Genomic DNA, 21,829 nt, shown 5'->3' with positions numbered 1-21,829 from the left:
ATCCCAGCACTTTGGGAGGCCAAGGCAGGCAGATCACGAGGTCAGGAGATCGAGACCATCCTGGCTAACATGGTGAAACCCCGTTTCTACTAAAAATACAAAAAATTAGCTGGGCGTGATGGCAGGCACCTGTAGTCCCAGCTACTCGGGAGGCTGAGGCAGGAGAATGGCGTGAACCCGGGAGGTGGAGCTTGCAGTGAGCCGAGATCGTGCCACTGCACTCCAGCCTGGGCGACAAGTGAGACTCCATCTCAAAAAAAATTAATTAATTAATTAATTATTTAAAAAAGTACTGATTCCCGGGACTCTTTCTAGACCTCCTGAATCAAGAGCTCTATATTTTTAAAACAAGCCTCCAAAGACACTCTTATGTACACCATTGGGCTAGGTCAGTAGTTCTCAATTTGGCTGTACATTCAAATCGATTTCTGGGTTCCTCCCAGGGGTTCTGATTTAACTGGGTTGGGATGGGCTCCTGTGTTTTAGAACTTCCCAGGTGATTCAAATGTACAGTCAAGGCACATTTGGCGAAACACTGGACTAGGTGATTTCTAAATTCTTTCCAGATGTAAAATTCTGCCCCCAGCAGCATTTTTTTAGTTCAGCAAATATTTATTGACTTGTCTCCTCCTTTCAGGGCTCTGGGTCAGCTAGGGTGTGAGGGTCAAGAAAAGACTGGGCTCAAATAGGCGGCCTTGAGTTCGTATCCTGACTCATTCATGCTGACTACCAGGATAACCTTTGAGAAGTCCCCAAACCAAGAGAGGGTGATAGAAGCCTAATGAGGAAAGTCTCTGTAGAAGATGAGAGAGGTTGACTGTGCCCAATGCTGCTAAGAAGGTGTGAAGGATGAAGACTGGGAATGAGAAAGGATTGTTGGATTTGTCATTGAGGAGGTCATTGGTGACTTTGATGAGAGAGGCTTTAATGGAATAAAAGAGAAGGAAGCCTGATTGGAGTCAAGAACGGGAGGTTTGCAGGCAGAGCAGTGACCATAGACAGCAACTTCTGGGAAGTCTGTGGCAGAGGAGTGCAGAGAATTGTGGAGAAGTACATTGCGTCAGTTGTTTTTTATTAGAATTTCCTCCACTACCACTAACACTGATTGGAAAAGCATTTATTAAGAACCCAATTGAGCAGGCACTTATGAGCAGACTCGACGCAACCCTTTAGTGTCAGCGAATATATTTTGGGGAGCTTACTTTATTATGGCATTTGGGTTTTTTGGGTTTTTTTTAATATGAGAGTCAAATTGTTATGATTGAAGCTAACTCAGAGACATTATTAAAGCATAAAACTTATTGCCAGTTTTTTTGCTGAACTACAAGGGGCTAGGACTAGTGTGTGGGGGGCATCTCACTGGAGAAAACATTTCCTAAGACTGAGAACCAGTACCAGTTCCCACATGCAGGAGAGGATGACTGTGTTTTTACTCCTTCTTTTCTCTCTACTTTTCCTTCTTTGTCCATCTCTTTTCTTTTATTTTCCTCTTTACGATCCATTCCACCTCCATTATCCTCCTCGTTCTCTTTTGCTTCCTTTGCTTGGCACACGATGCCTTTATAGATGGGCTCCCATCTCATCCTCCACCCCCAGCCCAGCTCTCACTGTGCCCTCCTACGTGTTTTAACTGCTCCAGTGAAGCTCCCCCTGGCTCTCTGACTGTATAGTGCCTCTCATGTCTCTGTGCTCTTGCACGTGCTGTTCCCTACCTTCTTCTTTTGGCGAACTCCTACTCATTTGTATTAGGGTACTCACTAAGCCACTGTAACAAAGAGACCTTGAAAACGTTGGTTTAGATAGGAGATAATTTTATTTCTCTCTCATGCTGCAGTCCAGAGGCAGGTGGTTTTGGGCTGGTAGGGAGGCTCAATGTGTAGTTTTCAGCTCTGGTTCCAAAATGGCTGCTCTGGCTCTTACCATCACATCTGCATCCCAACTAGAAGGAGGAGAGAAGGGACAAGGGGACTATGCACCAATTCTGTTTAAAGGCATGACCCAGACATTGCGCATATTACATTTACTTATAACTCACTGGCCAGAACTTAGTCACATAGCCACACTTCACTGTAAGAGAGGCTTAAAAATGCAGTCTTTGGTTGGGAGAATAGATATTGGCAGATGATAGTCTCTGCTGCAGAATCCTTCTAGATCCATGTGGTGTCTTCTACTCCAGGAAGGCTGTTTCACCTGGGAATGCCCCCATTCTTCTCTCCAGCATGACATTCACCATCCTGAGTTGGGATTACCTCGTCCCTTGTCTGTTCTCAACTAGACTGTAAACAGACAGGGCCTGTGTGTCATTTATCTTTGAATCCCTAGTACCGATACCAGTGTTGCCGCACTGGTATAGCATAAATGACTCCTGAGCAGAGGCATCGGGGGCAGTGGGACTCGGGCACTGTGCCTTTATGGGGGGAGGGAGGGCAAGGGTGGTCTGGCAGGTCAGCCAGCTGGTTGGCCCCACATGTAGCTCCCTCGCCTCCCTGCCTTCCTCACTGGAGACATCCAGGAAGCTGCTGGTGCCCACAGAGGGGTGGCTGGGAAAGGGCAGCCCCATTCCTCAGCCAGGTAAACATGCAATCCTGAAAAGTATTTAATCCAAATATTTATTTTAGGTTCATGTCATCGTATCTCTTACCAAGTCCAAAGGGTGATGGGGAGCAGGGTGTGGCTGTTTCAGCCCTGCACTGTTTGTGGGTGTGGCCCGCACTTCTAGACTCCCAGGGCATGTGGCCACCCCTCAACTGGGAGGTGGTATGTTTCAGGGCTCTTTCTCTCTTGCTCCCTCTCCCTCACCTCTATGGTCCCAGCAGGCTTTAGCCTCTTCCCCTCATTTCCTGGGCTTCCAGTTCCTGTTGGGTCGTAGCCTCCACACTATTTTCTGCTACACTGGGGTCGTCTGCTAGAGATGAGGAGCAGGGAGCTTTGGATCCTACTGGGGAAGAAGGGTGGGGAGAGGTCAGGGGATCGGCAGAGTGGGTTGGTCTGTGACCAAAAAGTTCATATTCTCAGTCGGGCATGGTCATGCCTATAATCCCAGCACTTTGGGAGGCTGAGGCAGGCAGATCACCTGAGGTTGGGAGTTCGAGACCAGCCTGGTCAACATGGCAAAACCCTGTCTCTACTAAAAATACAAAAATTAGCTGGGTGTGGTGGCACATGCCTGTAATCCCATCCATTCGGGAGGCTGAGGCACAAGAGTCACTTGACCCGGGAGGCAGAGGTTGCAGTGAGCCAAGATGGCACCACTGCACTCCAGCCTGGGTGACAGAGTGAGACTTTGTGTGAAAAAACAAACAAACAAACAAACAAAAAACTCGGCCAGGTGTGGTGGCTCACACCTGTAATCCTAGCACTTTGGGAGGTCGAGGCGGGCGGATCACAAGATCAGAAGATCGAGACCATCCTGGCCGACATGGTGAAACCCCATCTCTACTAAAAATACAAAAATTAGCTGGGCATGACGGCATGTACCTGTAATTCCAGCTACTCGGGAGGCTGAGGCAGGAGAATCGCTTGAACCCAGGAGGCGGAGGTTGCAGTGAGCCGAGATCACACCACTGCACTCCAGCCTGGCGACAGAGTTAGGCTCCATCTAAAAAAAAAAAAAAAAAAAAAAAAGCTCATATTCTTAGTCACCTACTGGCCTGTTTCTCGTAACTTGTTATTGTGAAAGAGCCAGCTGGCACTTCCGCACCTTGTCCTAGGAGGTTTTGGGCTCCAGAAATGTGTGTATGTGAGGGGCCCCTTCCCCTAGGTCATCGTCAGTGTCTAGACCTGTTCTCACCTGTTAGCAGCTTCATGACACACGCTGTTGTGTGTTCCCAGCCCTCTGCAGCGCCCTCACATGCTTGTTTGTGTGCCACATCTGCCCTCCTCTCTTGCCTGCAAGCTCTAGGGGGGCAGGTGATAGGAGTTCCATTTTAGACATAAGGAGGCTGCCATGCAGAAGGTCACTGATGTGTACCAGATCACCCTGGTGAGTTGTGATGGGATCGGAAGTGGTGGCAGGGTCCTCTCGCTGCAGGCATGGGAAGGGTGCACCTGCGTATTTCATGATCATGCTCTGCGAGTGACCCAGCTGGGAATGTTTGCTGCTGCTGATGGACTGATTGAGTCCAAGGGCTGAATTTGCACACCTTGGTATTCTCATGGCCAGCTTGAAAAATAGATTTCCTGGGTATCCCCTGAGAGGTCCTGTTGATGTCAATTTTCAGGCCAGGAAGGTGTATCTTTTCCCTTCTATGATGCTCCTCCCTCCTATGATTGTTGAGAATAAAGTTCTTTCCCATCTGGGATGTCAAGCTGTCCCGGGAGGAAAGAGGAAACATCACTTACTCCATCAGGCCAAGCACTTTGCTATGGACTGAATGTTTGTATCCCCCCAAATCCATATGTTGAAGCCCATTATCCACAATGTGACGTTATTACAAGGTGGGGCCTTTGGGAGGTGACTGCGTTTGGATGAGGTCACAGAGGTGGAGCCCCCACGTTGGGACTGGTGCCCTGATAAGGGGATGAAGAACCCTGAGCTTTCCCTCCGCCCTGTGAGGGCTCCCACCAGAACCTGACTGTGCTGCTTACCTGACCCTGGACTTCCAGCCTCGAGAACTGGGAGAAATAAAAGCCTCGTGTTTAAGCCACGTAGTCTATAGCACTCTTGTCAGAGCAGCCCCACAGGACTAAGACACGCATAGTATGTTAGAACTTCTGGAAGTTGAGGACGCTTTCAAATCAGCCCTGGGCCACTGCTAGGATGGGACTAGGCCTCCAGGCACTGTGAGCCTCAGCCTGAGGCTCTGTGGGATTTGGAATTGTCAGCCAATGTCCACTAGATATTCTTCATCCTCTGGGAATGAGAGATGGGCCACAATAAGGTAGATGGTGGACTTGTCTCTTCTGATGTGTCTGGTGGCTTAACTGAATTTCCCTCTTGCTTTCGGAAGAGTCTTAGAGTCAAGTATCTTCATTTCCAGTATAATTCGCTTTAATACTCTCTAGTATGCCAGGCACTGTGTGGGGTGCTTAAGCTATGATTGTGAATAAGGCCCTTTTCCTGCTTTCAAGAAACTGGAGGTTCCGATGCACGTGGCTAAGTATATTGTAGGAAGTGAACGGCTATAAAACTAGACGTGTTTTGCCCATATGTGAGTAGGAAAGTAGGCTTAACTCGCAGTGTTGCCAAAGTATAAAGCGCATGCCTTGAGGGTTCTAGGGAGGAAATGTAAACTTGCCATTTTTGTGTTTTGAGGTGGTTCTGGAGGTTTAATATTTAGTGTACTTTCACCAGGGAGGGATTGGAGCTGCCAGACAACTGATGAGGTTATTACAATCATTTAGAGAAAAGACAGTGGGGACCTGGAGTCTTTGGGGTAGGGGATGTAAGGAAAGTAGGAAATTTGCAAGATTTTCAGAAGAACTGCCTGGCCTTGGCAATTGTATGAGAGTGGGACGTGAAGGGAAGATTTAAGGATGACTGTGGTCTCTAGCCTGGGCCACTGGAAAACGGTGGCACTGTTAACCGAGTCAGGGCTCTGGGAATGGAGCGCTGGCATGGGGAGCAGGTGGGAGGGGCAAGGAGTTCACAGACTATGATACAGGTCAGGATGGGTGAGGAATAGGCTCAGAGGGAATGAGAAGAAGGAGCCCTCGGGGAGATGGGGAGATTACAGGAGTCAGGATCCATAGCATATAGAAACTGTGTTCATGAGTACTCAGTTAAAAAAGGGATGCTCTGTGTTAGAGGAAGTATGTTGTCCTTTCTCCTCATTGGGATCTTTTGTACTTTTTGTTATCTCTTTATGGGTAGTGAGGAAATTGAGTTCATAGGAAATCAAAACCCCACCAGTGATCAAGGGAGGAGAACCTTCTGGAAGCACACAATGCCCTGGTCAAGGCATTGCAGCCATAGGCACCCAACTACTACAGGGTGGAGTTAAAGAAAGGCTCTGTCTGTACACCAGAAAAGCATTCTGTTTTGGCTAGACTGTGCTAGAGTCTTTAATAAGACTCCAAAAATAACAACTCTGTTATAACCAGCAGGCTTTATCTTAGAGAGAGAAGAATCCAGTTAAGAATCACTGCTTGATTTTTTTCCCCATTAAAAAAAAATAGTTTCAACTTTTATTTGAGATACAGGGGTACAGGTGCAGGTTTGTTGCCTAGGTATTTCGTGTGATGCTGAGGTTTGAGGTATGATGGATCCCATTACCCAGGTACTGAGCATAGTTCCCAGTAGTTAGTTTTTTGACCCATGCCTCCCTCCCTTCCTCCTCTAGTAGTCCCCAATGTCTATTGTGGCCATCTTCATGCTCAGTTCCCACTTATAAGTGAACATGCTGCTTGATTTTTGAAAACTTAAATTCCCTCTTAGACTCTCTTAAATATTGCAGTTACTTATGCACCAACCTAATAGTTTCTGAAACTCTGAGCAGGTTGCATGGATACAGAACCAAATCCCACTTGGAACAGTCTAGCACCTTGTTACTCAATGTGTGGTCCCTAAGCCAGCAGCATTGGCCTCATGTGGGAGCTAGTTAGGATTGTAGAACCCAATGAATTAGAATCTACATTTTAACAAGATCCCCACTGAGTCATACGCATATTAAAGTTTGAGAAGTATTGATTTGGCACAGTGGATTTTAGATACAGTTTTGCATTGGATTCATTTAGGTAAAATGTGTCATTAAAATAACACAGCTTTCTAAGCCTCAGCCCCGGAAATTCTGATTTAGTCAGGCAATTCTCTTGGGTAACCAGGTTTGGAAACTACTGGCTTCTAAAGATTCCAAAATTTCTGTCGATAGACAAATGGCAAAAATTTTAGTAAATGGAAATCTAGTTTGAACTCCACGTCTGTTTGCTTTACATTCATGATAATGGCCAAAGCCTCATGGCTTTTTGAAAAACAAACAAACAAACAAACAAACAAAAAAACCCATGTCTAGATTGACATTAGACATGACTTGTCCCCTTCCTCTCAGGACATCTTGATGCATGATGCTCAAGAGGACATGTGTTTCCCCTGGCCCCGTGGCAGGGACCATACACTGGCAAAAGTTGAATGGGCTTGGCCAATTCACTGCCCAGTTTGAAAGCAACTAAAGTCAGCTGATGTTTACCAAGTGCTCTGGGGATGAAAGTAATTACCCAAGAACCAAACAATGTGATCTCCATTAGTTGCATAGTTTGTCTCTGTAGAAGATCATAGCTTGAAGGGGCCTTTCAGAACTCTGCTCCAGCTCTCGCTTTAGGGATAGAGAAAGAGAATCCATGGAGAGGTTGGGACCTGGATTCCAGCTGGTTTCATTCAAGAGGGAAGGATATTTTGTTGTTTGGAAAATGGATCACATATTTGTTGCCTAATCAGAGGCGCAAAATGAACAAACTTTGTATTCCATGCTTAATCTCAAGTGCTGGGGAAAGTGCTGTAAACACAGAAAGATCTGGCTCCTAGAGATTGGCCAGGACCGTAAGACACATGGAGTGCAGATGCCCTAGGAATTCGACAGCGAGTTCTCCAACGCTGAGATCTTTAATTAAACAGGTGTTTGGGAAGTAGGTCCTGTGTAGCTTCCAGCCTTGGCTGGGCTCGTCTTGCTGAAAAATGGCACCGACCCAGCCCAGCAGCAGGCCTGAAACTGGCTTCACTTGGAGGCGTAGGAATGTGCCATTGTTGTTTTCTTCTTTCTTATCAAGCCCCGTTAGCTTGAGCAAGGAAGGAACAAAAATGGGCTGGGAAAACATGTTATTTCACTGGGTAAAAATTTACTACCAAGGAAATGATTTTTGCCATATCCAAAAAAGGAAGAGTGGAGGCCTTGGAAAGGTGTGTCTTCCAAGGGCTCTTGGAAAGCTTCTCCCAGTGTCACCCAGTGAGAATGTTTCCCTTTGGCTGATGGCCGTTCTCACACAAGAACTGAGATATTCAGCCGACGTTAGGTACACAGGCTCACAAAGTCAGACCTTGCCTGTTCACAGTATTGGAGCAAAGAAGGCATGGGAAGAGGCAAGAATCAGATTGTGAAAAGGTTGATCATACATGGCCATTAGACACACGTACCTTTATGCTTTTGGATGCCTACAATTATAGAATCATAGATGGGCCCAGAGATGCCTGGGTGCAGAGGTGGAGATGGAGACTCCATGAAGGAATGTACCCTGGCTTTCCTTACCTCTTGCCCAGATCTCCCGCCATGTGCCTGGGGCTCAAGGGGGAGAAGTCCCTGGCTTTGGCTGTAGTTGAATCACAGAACTAACCATGCTTATAGCCCATGAAACCCCTGGGCTGTCATCCTGGTGTCTTTAGTGAATTCTAGAACAGCATCTGCAGGAGGCAGAGACCAACCTTCTTCTATCTTCCACAGTTGTCAGAAACATCACCTCCCTGGGGAAGGGAGCTATGTGCCAGGCAGTCAGGCTGGCACCTGTGCTCCTGTTAATTCATGAACTCTCACATCTACCTACGAGGCAGGCTACATCAGCCCTGTTGCAGAACACCCAAGGATCCAGTAAATTGCCCTGCCTTATTTAGTTACCAAATGTGGGAGCCTGGATTCACACCCAGCTCTGTCTGCTCCCAAAGTTCTTATTCTTTAACCTGCTAGTCTTTTCTGGGGAGTTCTCAGCCCTTTGGTGTATTTTTCTTTTAAACTTTGGTGCTTGGAGAATGACTTAGAAAATGTTCTCCCTATGGGCATGGGGAACCATTAGTGTTTTGTTTTGTTTTGTACAGTTTTTAAAGGACATTTTATTTCTGTTAGAATTTGTGTTATGAAAACAAAGTATTTTCAACTTTCAGGAATAAATGCTGAACTGTAAACACATATGTATATAATATGTGCATTCAAATATAATACATAGCTATCATACATATGCATGTTATTTATATTTGAACATATTTATGCATATTTAATGTGATATATTAAGTCTGTTATAACTGCCTATAGAGATTTTATTTAATAATCTGTGAGTTAATACTAAGATCATACTTGGAACCATTACTTTTATATGGGATAGAAAAGTGGGTTGTGTGATGTTTTCTGAGAACCAGCCCACTCCCAAGGGGAGGACATAAAATGGGCATAAATCTACAATGTAATACCCACGAAGCTGTCTGAGAACTCCATACAGTGAAGGAGAGGAGTGCCAATCACCACTGGCTTCCTCTGCAGAGTCCTGCTCCAAGGACTGGAACGGTCAGCAGATGTGTGGGCTGTGGCCCTTTCCTGTGCTGTCCGTGAGTCACAATGGAAGGTTCTGTTCATTTTGTTGTCCCCGAGATTGTTGGACAGTTGTATTTTGATGTGTTGAGGCCAGTTTCTTCATCTGGTGCCTTTGTAAGATCTTTTCTGTACTTGAAGGACATTCTTTTACTCCTTTAAAACACACCAGCCTGAGGGACATCCCTTTATTCCCCTTGTCTTTGCATATCTGCCCACGTAAAGCTTACTGTCTGGCTGGGGAATGTGAGACATAGCTAAGGGTATGAAATCCTAAAAGAGCTTCCCGAATATGTAGGCCACTGTCCTGGGGCCTGAAAGCCCTTTCTGTCTATGGCCTCCTTGGAAGGCATCGAGGAGGTGATATTGATGGTTTTGATGACTTTCCTAAGTGAGCAGTTGTTTCAGATTGAGAAGGCCACTCTGTGGATGTCTCAAGGGAGAGGTGCCAGTGCAGGTGAGACTGCAAGGTCACCAGAGCTGTGCTGCTTGATGCAGATGACGACTTCTTCCTGGCAGGGGCAGTGCTGGGCTTTTCCAGGTTCTGGGAGAGCTGGTGAGCGCTTTCCTCCAGTTGCCAGGGTGCTGGTCATCTGGGCAGCAGATAGACACTGCCTCACCTGTGGGGAGCCAAGCCATGGTTGCTGTGGCAGAATCCTCCAAGTGCCCAGGCACCCGACTGGTGTGACAGCAGCCAGGAGGGAGCAGGGAGATGAGAGAACTCTCAGTAAAGTCTGCTTCTGGGTACCATACAGCGGGAGGGAATATGCTTGATGCCAGCTCTTCCAAAGGTCATGAAGGCTGGGGAGGACACACACACACACACACACACACACACACACACACACACACACACGAACACACAGCCGCTGTAGAGCATAAAGAATGAATGAATGGGGGCCGGGCACAGTGGCTTATGCCTGTAGTCCCAGCGCTTTGGGAGGCCGATGCGGGCAGATCACGAGGTCAGGAGATAGAGACCATCCTGGCTAACATGGTGAAACCCCATCTCTACTAAAAATACAAAAAAATTAGCCGGGCATGGTGGTGGGCACCTGTAGTCCCAGCTACTCGGGAGGCTGAGGCAGAAGAGTGGTGTGAACCCGGGAGGCAGAGCTTGCAGTGAGCTGAGATTGCGCCACTGCACTCCAGCCTGGGCGACAGAGCGAGATTCCGTCGCAAAAAAAAAAAAAAAAAAAGAATGAATGAATGAATGAGTGAGCAAGTGAATGAATAAAGGATTGAATGCACCCAGCATTCTTTTCTCTTAGGGAACTCTTCCTGACTATTGCACAGGAAAAGAAAGCAGACCCTGTTTGCCCATGAGGATACTGACACTTGCTCAGGTTGTCATAGCTTGTACTTTTCCACTGATGCGGAAAGGGAGGCCCTGCCAAAGAATGTCCTTGGAGTGACTCAATGTATTTTTCCTTCTGTGATTTAAGTCAAATGTATTTAATGTAAGAAGTTCCGCTGTGAGCTGGAATGTGTGATGAGTCTTTCAGCCTCCCCCCGAGGAAGCCCACCGTGTGAACACTTCCAGTTTTAGCTCCATCAGGTGTGTAAGCTGACAGTGGTTGGCGTGGTGGTGGCTGTTTTTAAAGTACACACACCCAAATGGGCTTGTCAGCTAGTTGGCTGGAAAAACCTTTCTGGGGGCTGCGAGGGATTGATGTTTGCCGTTCATGTGTTCATTCATTGAATAGTTCTTGAACATTTACCAGGGACACAGCATTACACCAGGTGTGTTTTGAGGCTATAAAGATGAGCGATTCCGCCCCCCCCCGCCAAAAAAAACTTCAGGGACTTATTGACGTCTCAAAATATAGTTTCTATTAACAATTCATTAAACAAGTTAGTGAAAGTTAAAATTTTAATTTTAAAATCTGTATAAACAAAAGTGTCGTATAACTGAGTTAATTCTTTTTTTTTTTTTTTGAGATGGGGTCTTGCTGTGTAGCCTAGGCTAGAGGTCAGTGGTGCAGTCTTGGCTCACCATAGGCTCAACTTCCTGGGCTCAGGTGATCCTCCCACCTCAGCGTCCTGAGTAGCTGGGACTACAGGTGTGCGCCACCACACCCGATTAATTTTTTGTATTTTTAGTAGAAACAGGGTTTTGCCATGTTGCCCAGGCTGGTCTCAAACTCCTGGACTCAAGCAATCTACCCACCTTGGCCTCCCAACATGCTGGGATTACAGGCATGAGCCACTGCGCCTGGCTGAGTTAATTATTTAGTTCAGTAAAAGTGCTGGAGTTTTTAAAAGAGTGAACTTGAAGGATTTTGATTTTCGGCCTGAATACTTGGCACACATGCCCACGATGGGGCCCTTTGTGCCCTTCTGAGTCCAACCTGGCCTGCTGGCATGCGTCTGGTTTCTCTCTGTAGGACTTGGCAGGCACAGTTGTGTGGGATGCAAATTACGCAAGCACAGAGGCTTGGGAACTTGCTGCCACCAAGCCTCTCCAGTGATTCTTCTCCTGTGTTGGTCACCCTCACCCTTCATTCCCCTCAAGGCAGGAAAAAGAACAGAAATTCCTAAGGCAGTGTTGTTCCCAGCACACAATTGCCATCCATCACTCCCTGCTGGGAAAATGTAAATACGCACCAGCCGATAGTGGCACTATTTATTGTCATAGACTTCACCGTGGATTTGAGCAGGAGCAGCTTCTGGCCAAGCATTATTCACCAGCTCCCCTGGGAGGCTGTGCTCGGTGGGCAGAGCTGGATGGAAGGGAGGCAAAGGGGAGGCTGGAGTCCTTGCAGCTGAGAACGGGGCTGGGTCTTTGCCACTGAGGCTGCACATGCTTAACATCAGGGTGGAGTGGAGGCTGCCGTCATCTTGGCACTAGGTTCTTGGAGGTCATTCATGTTTAGAGGAGGGAAAGCCACTTCCATAGGATTCCCAGACAGCTGTCATTTTGGGGTAGGGTGGGGACTGATCAACGTTGTTAGTGTTGGGCTGTTGCAGGTGGATGGTGGATTTGTAGCCATATCACCTGAAGCCGAGGGACCACTGCTCACCCAGTTGAACATTTTACTGAAGCTCACAAAGCCCTGTGCTACACAAGGCCCTTGTCCTCAAGGAGCTTGCACTTTTGGGTCTTAGACACCCCCATCCCCACCGTACGTATTCAAAGAAGCCAACTGAATGGATGATGATCAAGTCTGCAATCTGCAGTGTCAGGAGGCAGACAGCGTGGGAGTGGGGTCAGTAAAAAGCAACAAAAGCTCAGCCCTCCCTCAGCCCAGTCTGCCAGCTCCCCCCTGAATCTGCTTGGTCCTGGGTGGCATGACCTCTGTCAGACCTGCACGGAGTAGACTTAGAGTCAGGCAGGCAGGGAGGCCTGGACTCAGCTCTTGGCTTGGTGCTTACTAGCTCTTTCCACTCAGTTTTCCCATCTGTAAAATGGGGATTGTGAGCCCACCTCACAGGGTGATGTGAGAGTAAATACAAGTAACAAGGTAGGTGTCAGGCACATAACACAGGCTCAGTGAATTGCAGCTTTCAGTATTACTTCCGACTGTACCATGGTCCATTCGGTGAAGGTGGAGAAAAGGTGTAGATGAGCAAACCCTGATGCAGGAATGAAGAGGGGAGGGAAGGTGACCCACCAAGGTGCAGGTGAAGGCAGGGCTGACAAGGAGAAAAGGTTTTGGGGTCCTCTGGACCAGGCAGATCCAGGAGGCACTGTGGATCCTTGTGGAGTAAATTAATGTGTGACTATTTAATGAAAAGTCTCTTCCTTTAGGTCAAAGTGAGAGTGTGGCATCGGGAGGTCCATTTCAGGATCTTGGGCGCTCTCCCCTAAAGTGCAGTGCAGGGGAGAAAGGGGAGGAGGATGTTTCGGTTTCAACAAACAGTTCTGAGCACTGACTGTCCACACCAGATGGCTTGGGAATGGCCATGAATATGGCTCGATATCTGTGCTCTGAAGCTCTAAGTTAAGAAGGGACCGAGGTAGATGCAAGTATCTTCATGCCACCAGACAGATGGCAGTGGGCTCTAGAGCAGCATAGAGAGACTTGCTGTGAGCAGAGGACAGACAGAGATTAGCCCCAGGAACTCTGGAGTGGAGTGAAGACTGGAGAGCTTCAGACCGAAAAATTTTCATGGGTGAATACCATTAAGCAACTGGACTGCCAGCTTCTGTTGGCTGGGAACTTTTTTTTTTTCTTTTTTTTGAGACAGGGTCTCACTCTGTCTCCCAGGTTGGAGTGAAGTCGTGCGATCTCGGCTCACTGCAGCCTCCACCTCCTGGGCTCAAATGATCCTCCCAGCTCAGTCTCCTGAGTAGCTGGGACTACAGGCGCATGCCACCAGGCCCGGCTAATTTTTAATTTTTAGTAGAGACGGGGTTTCACCATGTTGCCTGAGCTCGTCTTGAACTCCTGAGCTCAGATGATCCACCCATCTCAGCCTCCCAAAGTGCTGGGATTACAGGCGTGAGCCACCACGCCCAGCTGGGGACATTTCCTTTACTTCTGTTTTGTTCTCAGTGGTGTTTATCATAGTCCTGTGCACACAGTAGGTATGCAGCAGACCCCTGTTTAACATATGAATGAATAAGCCTAATACAAAATGGCTTTCTAAATCAAGTAATGGTTATTGTCAAGGTGATGCACCTTCAGAGAGCAATGGCATAGGATGGCAGAAGGATTCCTGAGGATAAGGGTTCCCTTCTTGGCCATTTCCCTTTGTGGATTTCTGGTGAGCAGACTAGCTCAGCCTTCAGTAGAGGTCAGTGTCTCCTAGAGGTGCCCATCGGGGAAGCACTGCCACCTCCTTGGGTGTAACCTAGTGACCTTATTAACTGCCTCCCAGCCAAGACAAGCCACTGGCACCCCTGGTGGCTCCAGGGCTCTAGATGGATGTGAGTGACATTCTTTGGACTATGTCTGTATTACAGATGTGGACGAGTGTGCAACAGATTCCCACCAGTGCAACCCCACCCAGATCTGCATCAATACTGAAGGCGGGTACACCTGCTCCTGCACCGACGGATATTGGCTTCTGGAAGGCCAGTGCTTAGGTAACAGCTCTATGGGGGGTCACAGGGACTCTTGGAAGTTAACGGTTGCCAGGGGCATTTTGAGGTATGGGCATAGCTGGCTGCCTGAGGGTAGTAAGCTTTTCTTTGCTAGGGAGGGCGGGAGGGGTGGAAGGCTATTGAACTCACATGTGTAACCACCCTTGAAAATCAATTGCCATCATCGCCATCTTGTCATCATTATAGTTTTTGAATGTATTTATTTATTTTTGAGACATAGTCTCACTGTCCCCCAGGCTGGAGTGCAATGGCGCAATTTCGGCTCACCGCAACCTCCGCCTCCTGGGTTTGAGTGATTCTCCTGCCTCAGCCTCCCGAGTAGCTAGGATCATAGGCATGTGCCACCACACCCAGATAATTTTTGTATTTTTTGTACAAATGGGGCTTTTGCCATGTTGGCCAGGCTGGTCTTGAACTCCTGGGCTCAAGTCATCTGCCCGCCTCAAAAGTGCTGAGATTACAGGCGTGAGCCACCACGCACGGCCTTGAATGGCTTTTTTTGTTTTTTTTTTTTTTGATATGGTGTCTCCCTCTGTTGCCCAGGCTGGAGTGCAGTGGCACGATCTTGACTTCATTGCAATCTCTACCTCCTGGGTTCAAGTGATTCTCCTGCCTCAGCCTCCTGAGTGAGTAGCTGGCGTTACAGGCATGTGCCACCATGCCCAGCTAATATTTGTATTTTTTGTAGAAACAGGGTTTTGCCATGTTGGCCAGGCTGGTCTCGAACTCCTGGGCTAAAGTGATCTGCCTGCCTCAGCCTCCCAAAGTGCTGAGATTACAGGTGTGAGCCACCATGCCCAGCCTCAAATATATTTTTTAAGGGCTATAGTTTTGGATGTATTTTTTAAGTTTGATTTTACCTTGACTTTCTTCCTGTCTTCACGAAGTTTATATCCAGGCCAGGAAGTGACAGAGGTGAGGATGATTTTGCTTTAGTTAGAAATAATGCTAAGAGAAGGGAACACTTTCGCTTAGTCACAGAAATGTGGCAAGTCTTGAATGTGGATCAGTAGATCCTGATCTTACATCAGTTCCTTTCAACACCCTGTCTTTGCCCTTCCCCCCCCACCACCACACCCACCCCACCGGCTATGGCCTTCCATTTTACTCCTGAGGAGTCAGTCCTCACCAATTGAGAACTGCCTTTGCAGTTAGCATCTGCTATCTGATCTTTCTGTTTATTTTACTGGAAGGTTATTTTCCTTTCTTCCCCTCTAGTTTTAGCCAAGTGAGTGAATTCACAGCAAACTCTAGCTGTCACTTCAATTTCTAATTCTAGGGTGTGATTTCTATGCTGTGTTTTCTAGAAAAGGCCCTGCCAGTTTAAATTCTCTAAGACACCATTCTGTTGCCTGAAAGTCAGTCCTGGAGGAGTTGAGAAACAGATCCAAACGAAATCATGGAAACAAAGAAAAGCTACCTCTTTCCAAGTTTCTTGATTGAGGCTGAGTAGGTCTGCCCTCAAGCCCCGTCCGAAGCATCCTTGAGGCCTAGATTGGCTTGATTCTCCTTTCCAGGCTTGCACATGGGCGTCTGTGAATATGACAGTCACTGTGCATTCAAACCAACCTCTGCTATAATGGAAAATTTGATGCTACTTATTTGAACATAAGCAGATCAGTGAGAGAGAGTTATTTGTACAGGAACTTAATATGTCGAATTTCAGAGCTGGAAAGGATGTTGAATATTATGTCATCCAACTTTTATAGCATCGCAGACTGAGACTCAAAGAGAAAGAACATTTTAGACAAAGTGAGTTGGGTCTAACTTCCAAGTCTCCCGTGTCTCAGTCTAGTTTTTTTTTTCCCACCGCAAGGGGCGCTGGAGTGGTAGGGGGAGACCGGGATATACCAGCCCTGTTACAGAAACCCTCTGACGTGAGGGGTGCCAGCAACTCGGACATTCCTCTACCTGGGAGGGTTCTTCTCTTCCTGGGAGCATGGAGCTGTGGGAAGGATGCTCATGGATGCCTAGCATGGTACCATGTGGCCCAGCCACTCATATTCACATCTGAAAGGAAGACGTCGCCTAATTATGGCTGAACTCCTGCCCTCCCCTGGCTAAACTCGCCTTTCCCTTTCAAAATGCAAGTTCCATAGCCACACACTGTCTATTCTGTGTACCACTGAAGATGCTGCTTTTGCAGAAAAATGAGGGGTCAGGAGGGCTGCCTTTTTTCCAAGGTATCCCTAGTGAAGGGTACCCTCTCCAGCCCCTGCTGCCTGCCTGGCCTTGGTGATGTGCCCAACTGCACTCTGGGAAGAAGTCAGGGCCAGCCACTGTACAGCCAATGGGCCCTCTGTGCAAGAGCTGCTCTGCACTCAGGGGCAGTGCAATGGCCAGGTTAGAAGTAGCCGGGACTTAGAGACAAAACAGAATCACAGGACAGGGCACAGAATCTGAGAAGGGCTGAACAATAGGTAAGGGATCAAGATGGATCTGGGAGGTGGAGTCCTTCCTGGCAGTAGGTAGAAACCAGGCACAAGGACTGAGGCTCTAAGCCGGCCTCCAGAGTCCTGGGTGGCCCCTGGTTCCAAAGGAACAGGGGGACCAGGGAGGAAACCTGGTTAGATTGGGGGAGGTGGGGATAAGGACCAGTTCCAGCTACAGTCAGATCAACTGGTCACAGCAGGAGCCTGTATTGGTGCCATCTCAGAATCTGCCAGGAGGCTGGTGATTTCATTCACTACCCTTACCCCACAGGAATGAATTCTCCAGCCCATTATCACATCAGCTTGGGGTGTTGAGAAGTGCTTTCCCAATGACATCAGGCTCCCCATTGATGGATACATATTACAGGGAGGTCACATTGCCCAGCTCTGCTGAAAGATCCATTCACCCACAGTGCCGCCGCTTTCCCTGGCAAGGCCAGCTGTGGCTTGGAAGAGGTGTGTTTATCCAGAGTTTTATGTTCACTCTGGTGCAAGGAGGAGATTCAGGGTGAATTCCAGTGCCCTCATGTTTCTGGATTCATGGGTCTCCAGGGTCATGCTGCCCAGCTCGTCCCAGCCTAACTGGCTCTTGTTCCTGACAGCTGGACATATTCATTGTTCATGGAGCTGGCAAGGAGCCTATTGGAGTGATGCTATGGATTCTTCTTACATGTTAAGAAGAATCCTGGGCAGTGGAGCCTCTATATGGAATCTTTGAGTTGAATCTTAACATTGGATAAATCTTAAGAGCTGGGTATTCTCAAATCTTAGAGCTGGGAAAAATTGGAGAGTCCATCTTGGATAAACCTTAGTGTTGAATCTTAGAGCTGGGTAAAATTGGAGAGCTCATTTTGCCCAACATCCCAATCGAAGCAGAAATTTCTTCTGCAACTTTTAGGATAGGTTCAGGTATTTATGGGAGTGAGATGGGTCGAGGAGGGGAAAGATTGTGGGGAGATTGAGCCTTGTAATCGAGACAGCATCTCCATCCGTGACACTCAGTAGGCACTGTCTTGGCTCCTGTTCCCATTTGCTTCCGTTCATGATCCTGTTTGGGAAGAGCAAGGCAATCATGCCACGCTAGTGGGGGCATCATTGAGTGAGGAGACCTGTCTCACTTTGCTTGCATTTCTGTTTCCAGACATTGATGAATGTCGCTATGGTTACTGCCAGCAGCTCTGTGCGAATGTTCCTGGATCCTATTCTTGTACATGCAACCCTGGTTTTACCCTCAATGAGGATGGAAGGTCTTGCCAAGGTATGTGACGCGCATGATAACTTGGACATGATGTGAGACACTAGCTGCAGCCTTCTTCAGCACCTGGCAGCTTATGTTTGTGGGAAATACTGCTGCTACAGTATATTCCCATTCCTTGCCACTGCCTGCCCATCCCCATTACTACAGAAACGTGAGACCTGAACCTTGCTATGCGAAGCATCTCAAAAAGTGCTCTGAATATGGCTGAGGGTAGGACTCCAATCCTCCACTGGCTGGGAGTGTACAGTTTCATGGATTTGCTTCTTTTCTGTGTCTGCTATCCAGAAGTAGCCTTGCTGGCTTTCTTGCCTAATCAGAAATTTGGTTGCATGTCCTATAGCCTAAGTTCAGTTCCTGAGGCCTGAGGAGGGTTGGTCAGGGTCCCTGGCCCTCCAAGAATCATAAAATAAACACATCCACGCTAGGCAGGGGTGTCGTGGCGATTCTGAGGCCTCTCGCTATACTTTTCCCTCCAACCTGTGCCAGGATGGCCTGTTCCTCAGCAAAGGGTCTGGTGGTGGTGGTAACATCCCCTGCTACTCAGCGTGCCCCCACAAAACCAGACTGAAACAAAGGCATTTTGTGGTTTTCACATGATCATTTGAAATACTGATAAGTAAGAAAAACAAGTTGCATGCCTATTGTGGTTTCCATCTGAAGGTTTCTTCTGCTCAGGAAGTGAATGGGGGACTTAAGACCCAAGGAATTTAGCGCAAATCCTGCTTTGGCCCCCGACTTCCCCCTCAACTTCCAGCTCCCGGCCCAGGCCTCCAGCCCCTGGCAGCTGCTTGGCTCAGGTTGGAGTTGGAGGCAGTGCTGCAGACGCAGAATGAGGTCTTTGTCTGGAGACCTCAGGCTTTGCAGGGCCCATTTCCTTGTTTCATTCACCCTTGGAGTTCTGGCTGGCAGGCTCCTGGCCATTGAGTTTGGAGGATATTAGGTCTCCTTTACTTTAATTGTATCTAAATCATCGGTAAATAGGAAGGCATCAGTGTTAAAGAGTTTGATCCTGGATTCTTTCTAAGTCTCTCCTCCAAAGCTTGTTCTGCTAATTGTTCCAAGAATTCTGGACTGTGTTCCTCACGCCAAAAGAGGTCATTTTCTTCTGAGAGTAGACACCAGGCCAGGAGGTTGAGGAAGCGGATAAACAAGGGCCCTTCCTTCCCACTGGAGCAGGAGGGGGCGCCTGGCTCCCTTGCTGCTGTGATAAGCAGCTTAGGGCAGATGCAGGCTTCTCTGTGCCAACGCCTGGGATTGGAGGTGCCAGCCACAGGCTGGCACAGTGCCCCCAGTACCTCCTGAGGCATAGCCATGCCCAAGCCAAAAGGCGCCTGTGTCTTTCAGGCCTCTGAGGGACAGGTGTGTGACAAAGAGCAGATAATACACCTGGCAGTGCCAAGTCCACAGCATAATAAAGCAGCAGGCCCGGCACCCAGGCCTGGGTATGGGCACTCAGCCACTGGGATGCTGCATCAGCAGGGCCCATGGGCAGCACAGGGCGTCGCATACTCCAGTGAGCTTTTGCAATCCTGACTCTTCGTGTGTGGAAGAGTGCTGTACACGCTAGAGCATTGTCACATCTGTTCATCTCACTGAACCCAAATAATAAATAGCCTCGTGAGGTCAGCAGGCAGGTGTTTGTGGCTCTGCTTCACTGAGGAAATCAAGGCTCAAAAAGGTTAAGCAACTTGGCCAAAGTCACACAGCCACGTGGTAGCAGATCTGAGAGTAAAACCAGGGGCCCAGACTTCTTGTCCAACAGGTTGGAGTGGGGCCCTGTGTGCCCTCAGCAGATTCAGAAAGGCATTTGGAAAGGGCTGGCAGGAAAGGGCAGTGAGAACCCCAGGGGGGCAGAATCATTTTGGTCGCCCTGCTCTTCAGAAGCTGCTGAGAGCGGTGAGGGGGTGGAATGAATTCATTCACCTCCGAGTGGCCAGCGCCTGGCCAGAGGCTGAGGCCACCAGCCCTAACACTTGCCGGCACTGTCCTGTCTGAACTTGCACTCAGTGGCTTAGCACAGTGGACATTTTCCTACCCCCTCCTGTCCCCGGTGGGGAAACCCCAACCTCCCACGGGCACTGGTGGGGGCCAGTGTCTTGCTAGACCCTCTCTCTACAGCTGTTCATTTATTTGTTTTCTCCCTGAGAGCTCCAGAGATGCTAGGAGGCAGGAACTTTGTGGCCATGGGATTAGCCTCCCCTGTAAGAAAAGCCTCTCAGTCTGCTCATCGTGAGGGCTTTTAGCTCTGGAAACACTGACATCTCTTTTCAGAGGCCTAAGAGGTTTACCTGGACTTGGGAAGAGGATAGAAAATCTCTCAGTTGGAACTTTGGCCATTGGTGTATGGAGCATTGTGGGATGGTGCTTACAATGGGTCAACCAATGCCAGTGGGAAAGAGGCTCTTCCCTGCCCTGCCCGCACGATGAGCTGTGCAGAATGAATCTTGGTTTTTGTGGAAAAACCCCTGACTCATGTTCCAGTTCCCATTGTGTGTCCTTGTTAGCTGGTGGACTTGGGTACACCTCTCAATCTTCAAAAACAATTATATGTGTGTATGTGTGTGTGTGTGTGTGTGTGTGTGTATTTTTTTTTTTTTTTTTTTGAGACAGAGTCTAGCTCTGTCAACCAGGCTGGAGTGCAGTGGCATGATCTCAGCTCACTGCAACCTCTGCCTCCGCGGTTCAAGCGATTGCCTTGTCTCAGCCTCCCAAGTAGCTGTGATTACAGGCACCTGTTACCACGCCTGGCTAATTTTTTTGTATTTTTTTAGTAGAGATGGGACTTCACCATGTTGGTCAGGCTGGTCTCGAATGCCTGACCTCAGGTAATCCACCTGCCTTGGCCTCCCAAAGTGCTGGGATTGCAGGTGTGAGCCACTGCACCCGGCCTATAATTTTATTTTATTTTATTTTTGAGACAGGGTCTCACTCTGTCACCCAGGCTGGAGTACAGTAGCATGATCTCAGCTCACTGCAGCCTCAATCTCCCAGGCTCAAGTGATTCTCCCTCCTCAGCCTCCTAGGTAGCTGGAACCTCAGGCGTGTGCCACATCACCTGGCTAATTTTTAAATTTTTTGAAGAGATGGGGTCCCACTATGTTGCCCAGGCTGGTCTCAAACTCCTGGGCTCAAGCGATCCACCTGCCTCAGCCTCCCAAAGTGCTGGGATTACAGGCATGAGCCACTATGCCTGGTCCTTCAAAAATGCTTAAACAATCTTATTGATGCATAATCAGTGTATAATAAACTGCACCATGATTTTATTAATTTTGACATACGTGTACCCGCATGAAACCACCACCACCACACTCAAGATAATGGATTTCCCATTAGTCCTTGTGTCCCTTGGTGGTCTTCTCCTTAACCTACTTAACCTCTAAAGTGGTGCAATGGTCCTCGTTGTAAGGATCAAGTGAGTGCAGGATCCTTTCCTAATGAGCAAAGTTATTTATGCATAATAAATATATTATTAGAATCATCATGGTTATTTGTTAACCTGAAACTTCCAAGTCAGTGAGGGTGAGGGGTGTTCACTGATGGAATACAACCGGTGATGGAAGGAGCAGGTATTGCCTGGAAATTCCTGGTGTGGGGGGGTGCGTTGGAGCATAGACTTACTAGCAGGTGTATATGCGTATATGTTTATATCATGTGTATACATATAGTTTCCACCTTGCCTGACTTTTGACCCCAGAAGGGACATGTGGTTGGAGGCCCCGGTCCTTAAGTGAACACTTTTGGATCTAAGATCATGCTCCCAAAGGTCCTGGGTGGAGAGCCTTGGTACCTGGGACTCTGGTCTCCTGGTGGTGGTAGATTTCGTTGCTGGTGCTTTTTCTGCCTAGTTATTGTGGCTGTTCTGTTG

The 21,829-nt window shown here is 48.1% G+C and overlaps 1 protein-coding gene across 10 annotated transcripts in view; it reads left to right on the top strand.

The window, feature by feature from the left end:
- The window catches only part of FBLN5 (fibulin 5), a 78,973-nt gene that overhangs the window by 39,175 nt on the left and 17,969 nt on the right, over window positions 1-21,829 (top strand). For all 10 annotated transcript variants that reach the window (XM_055097954.1, XM_063596379.1, XM_063596376.1 and 7 more), the window contains 2 exons: window positions 14,134-14,256; window positions 17,848-17,964. In XM_055097954.1, the coding sequence (XP_054953929.1) occupies window positions 14,134-14,256; window positions 17,848-17,964 (240 nt within the window). The remainder of the gene's footprint in view (window positions 1-14,133; window positions 14,257-17,847; window positions 17,965-21,829) is intronic.

The sequence above is a fragment of the Pan paniscus genome, chromosome 15 (genome assembly GCF_029289425.2).
Source record: "Pan paniscus chromosome 15, NHGRI_mPanPan1-v2.0_pri, whole genome shotgun sequence".
NCBI classification, from domain to species: domain Eukaryota; kingdom Metazoa; phylum Chordata; class Mammalia; order Primates; family Hominidae; genus Pan; species Pan paniscus.
This window is presented reverse-complemented; position numbering and strand designations above follow the sequence as displayed.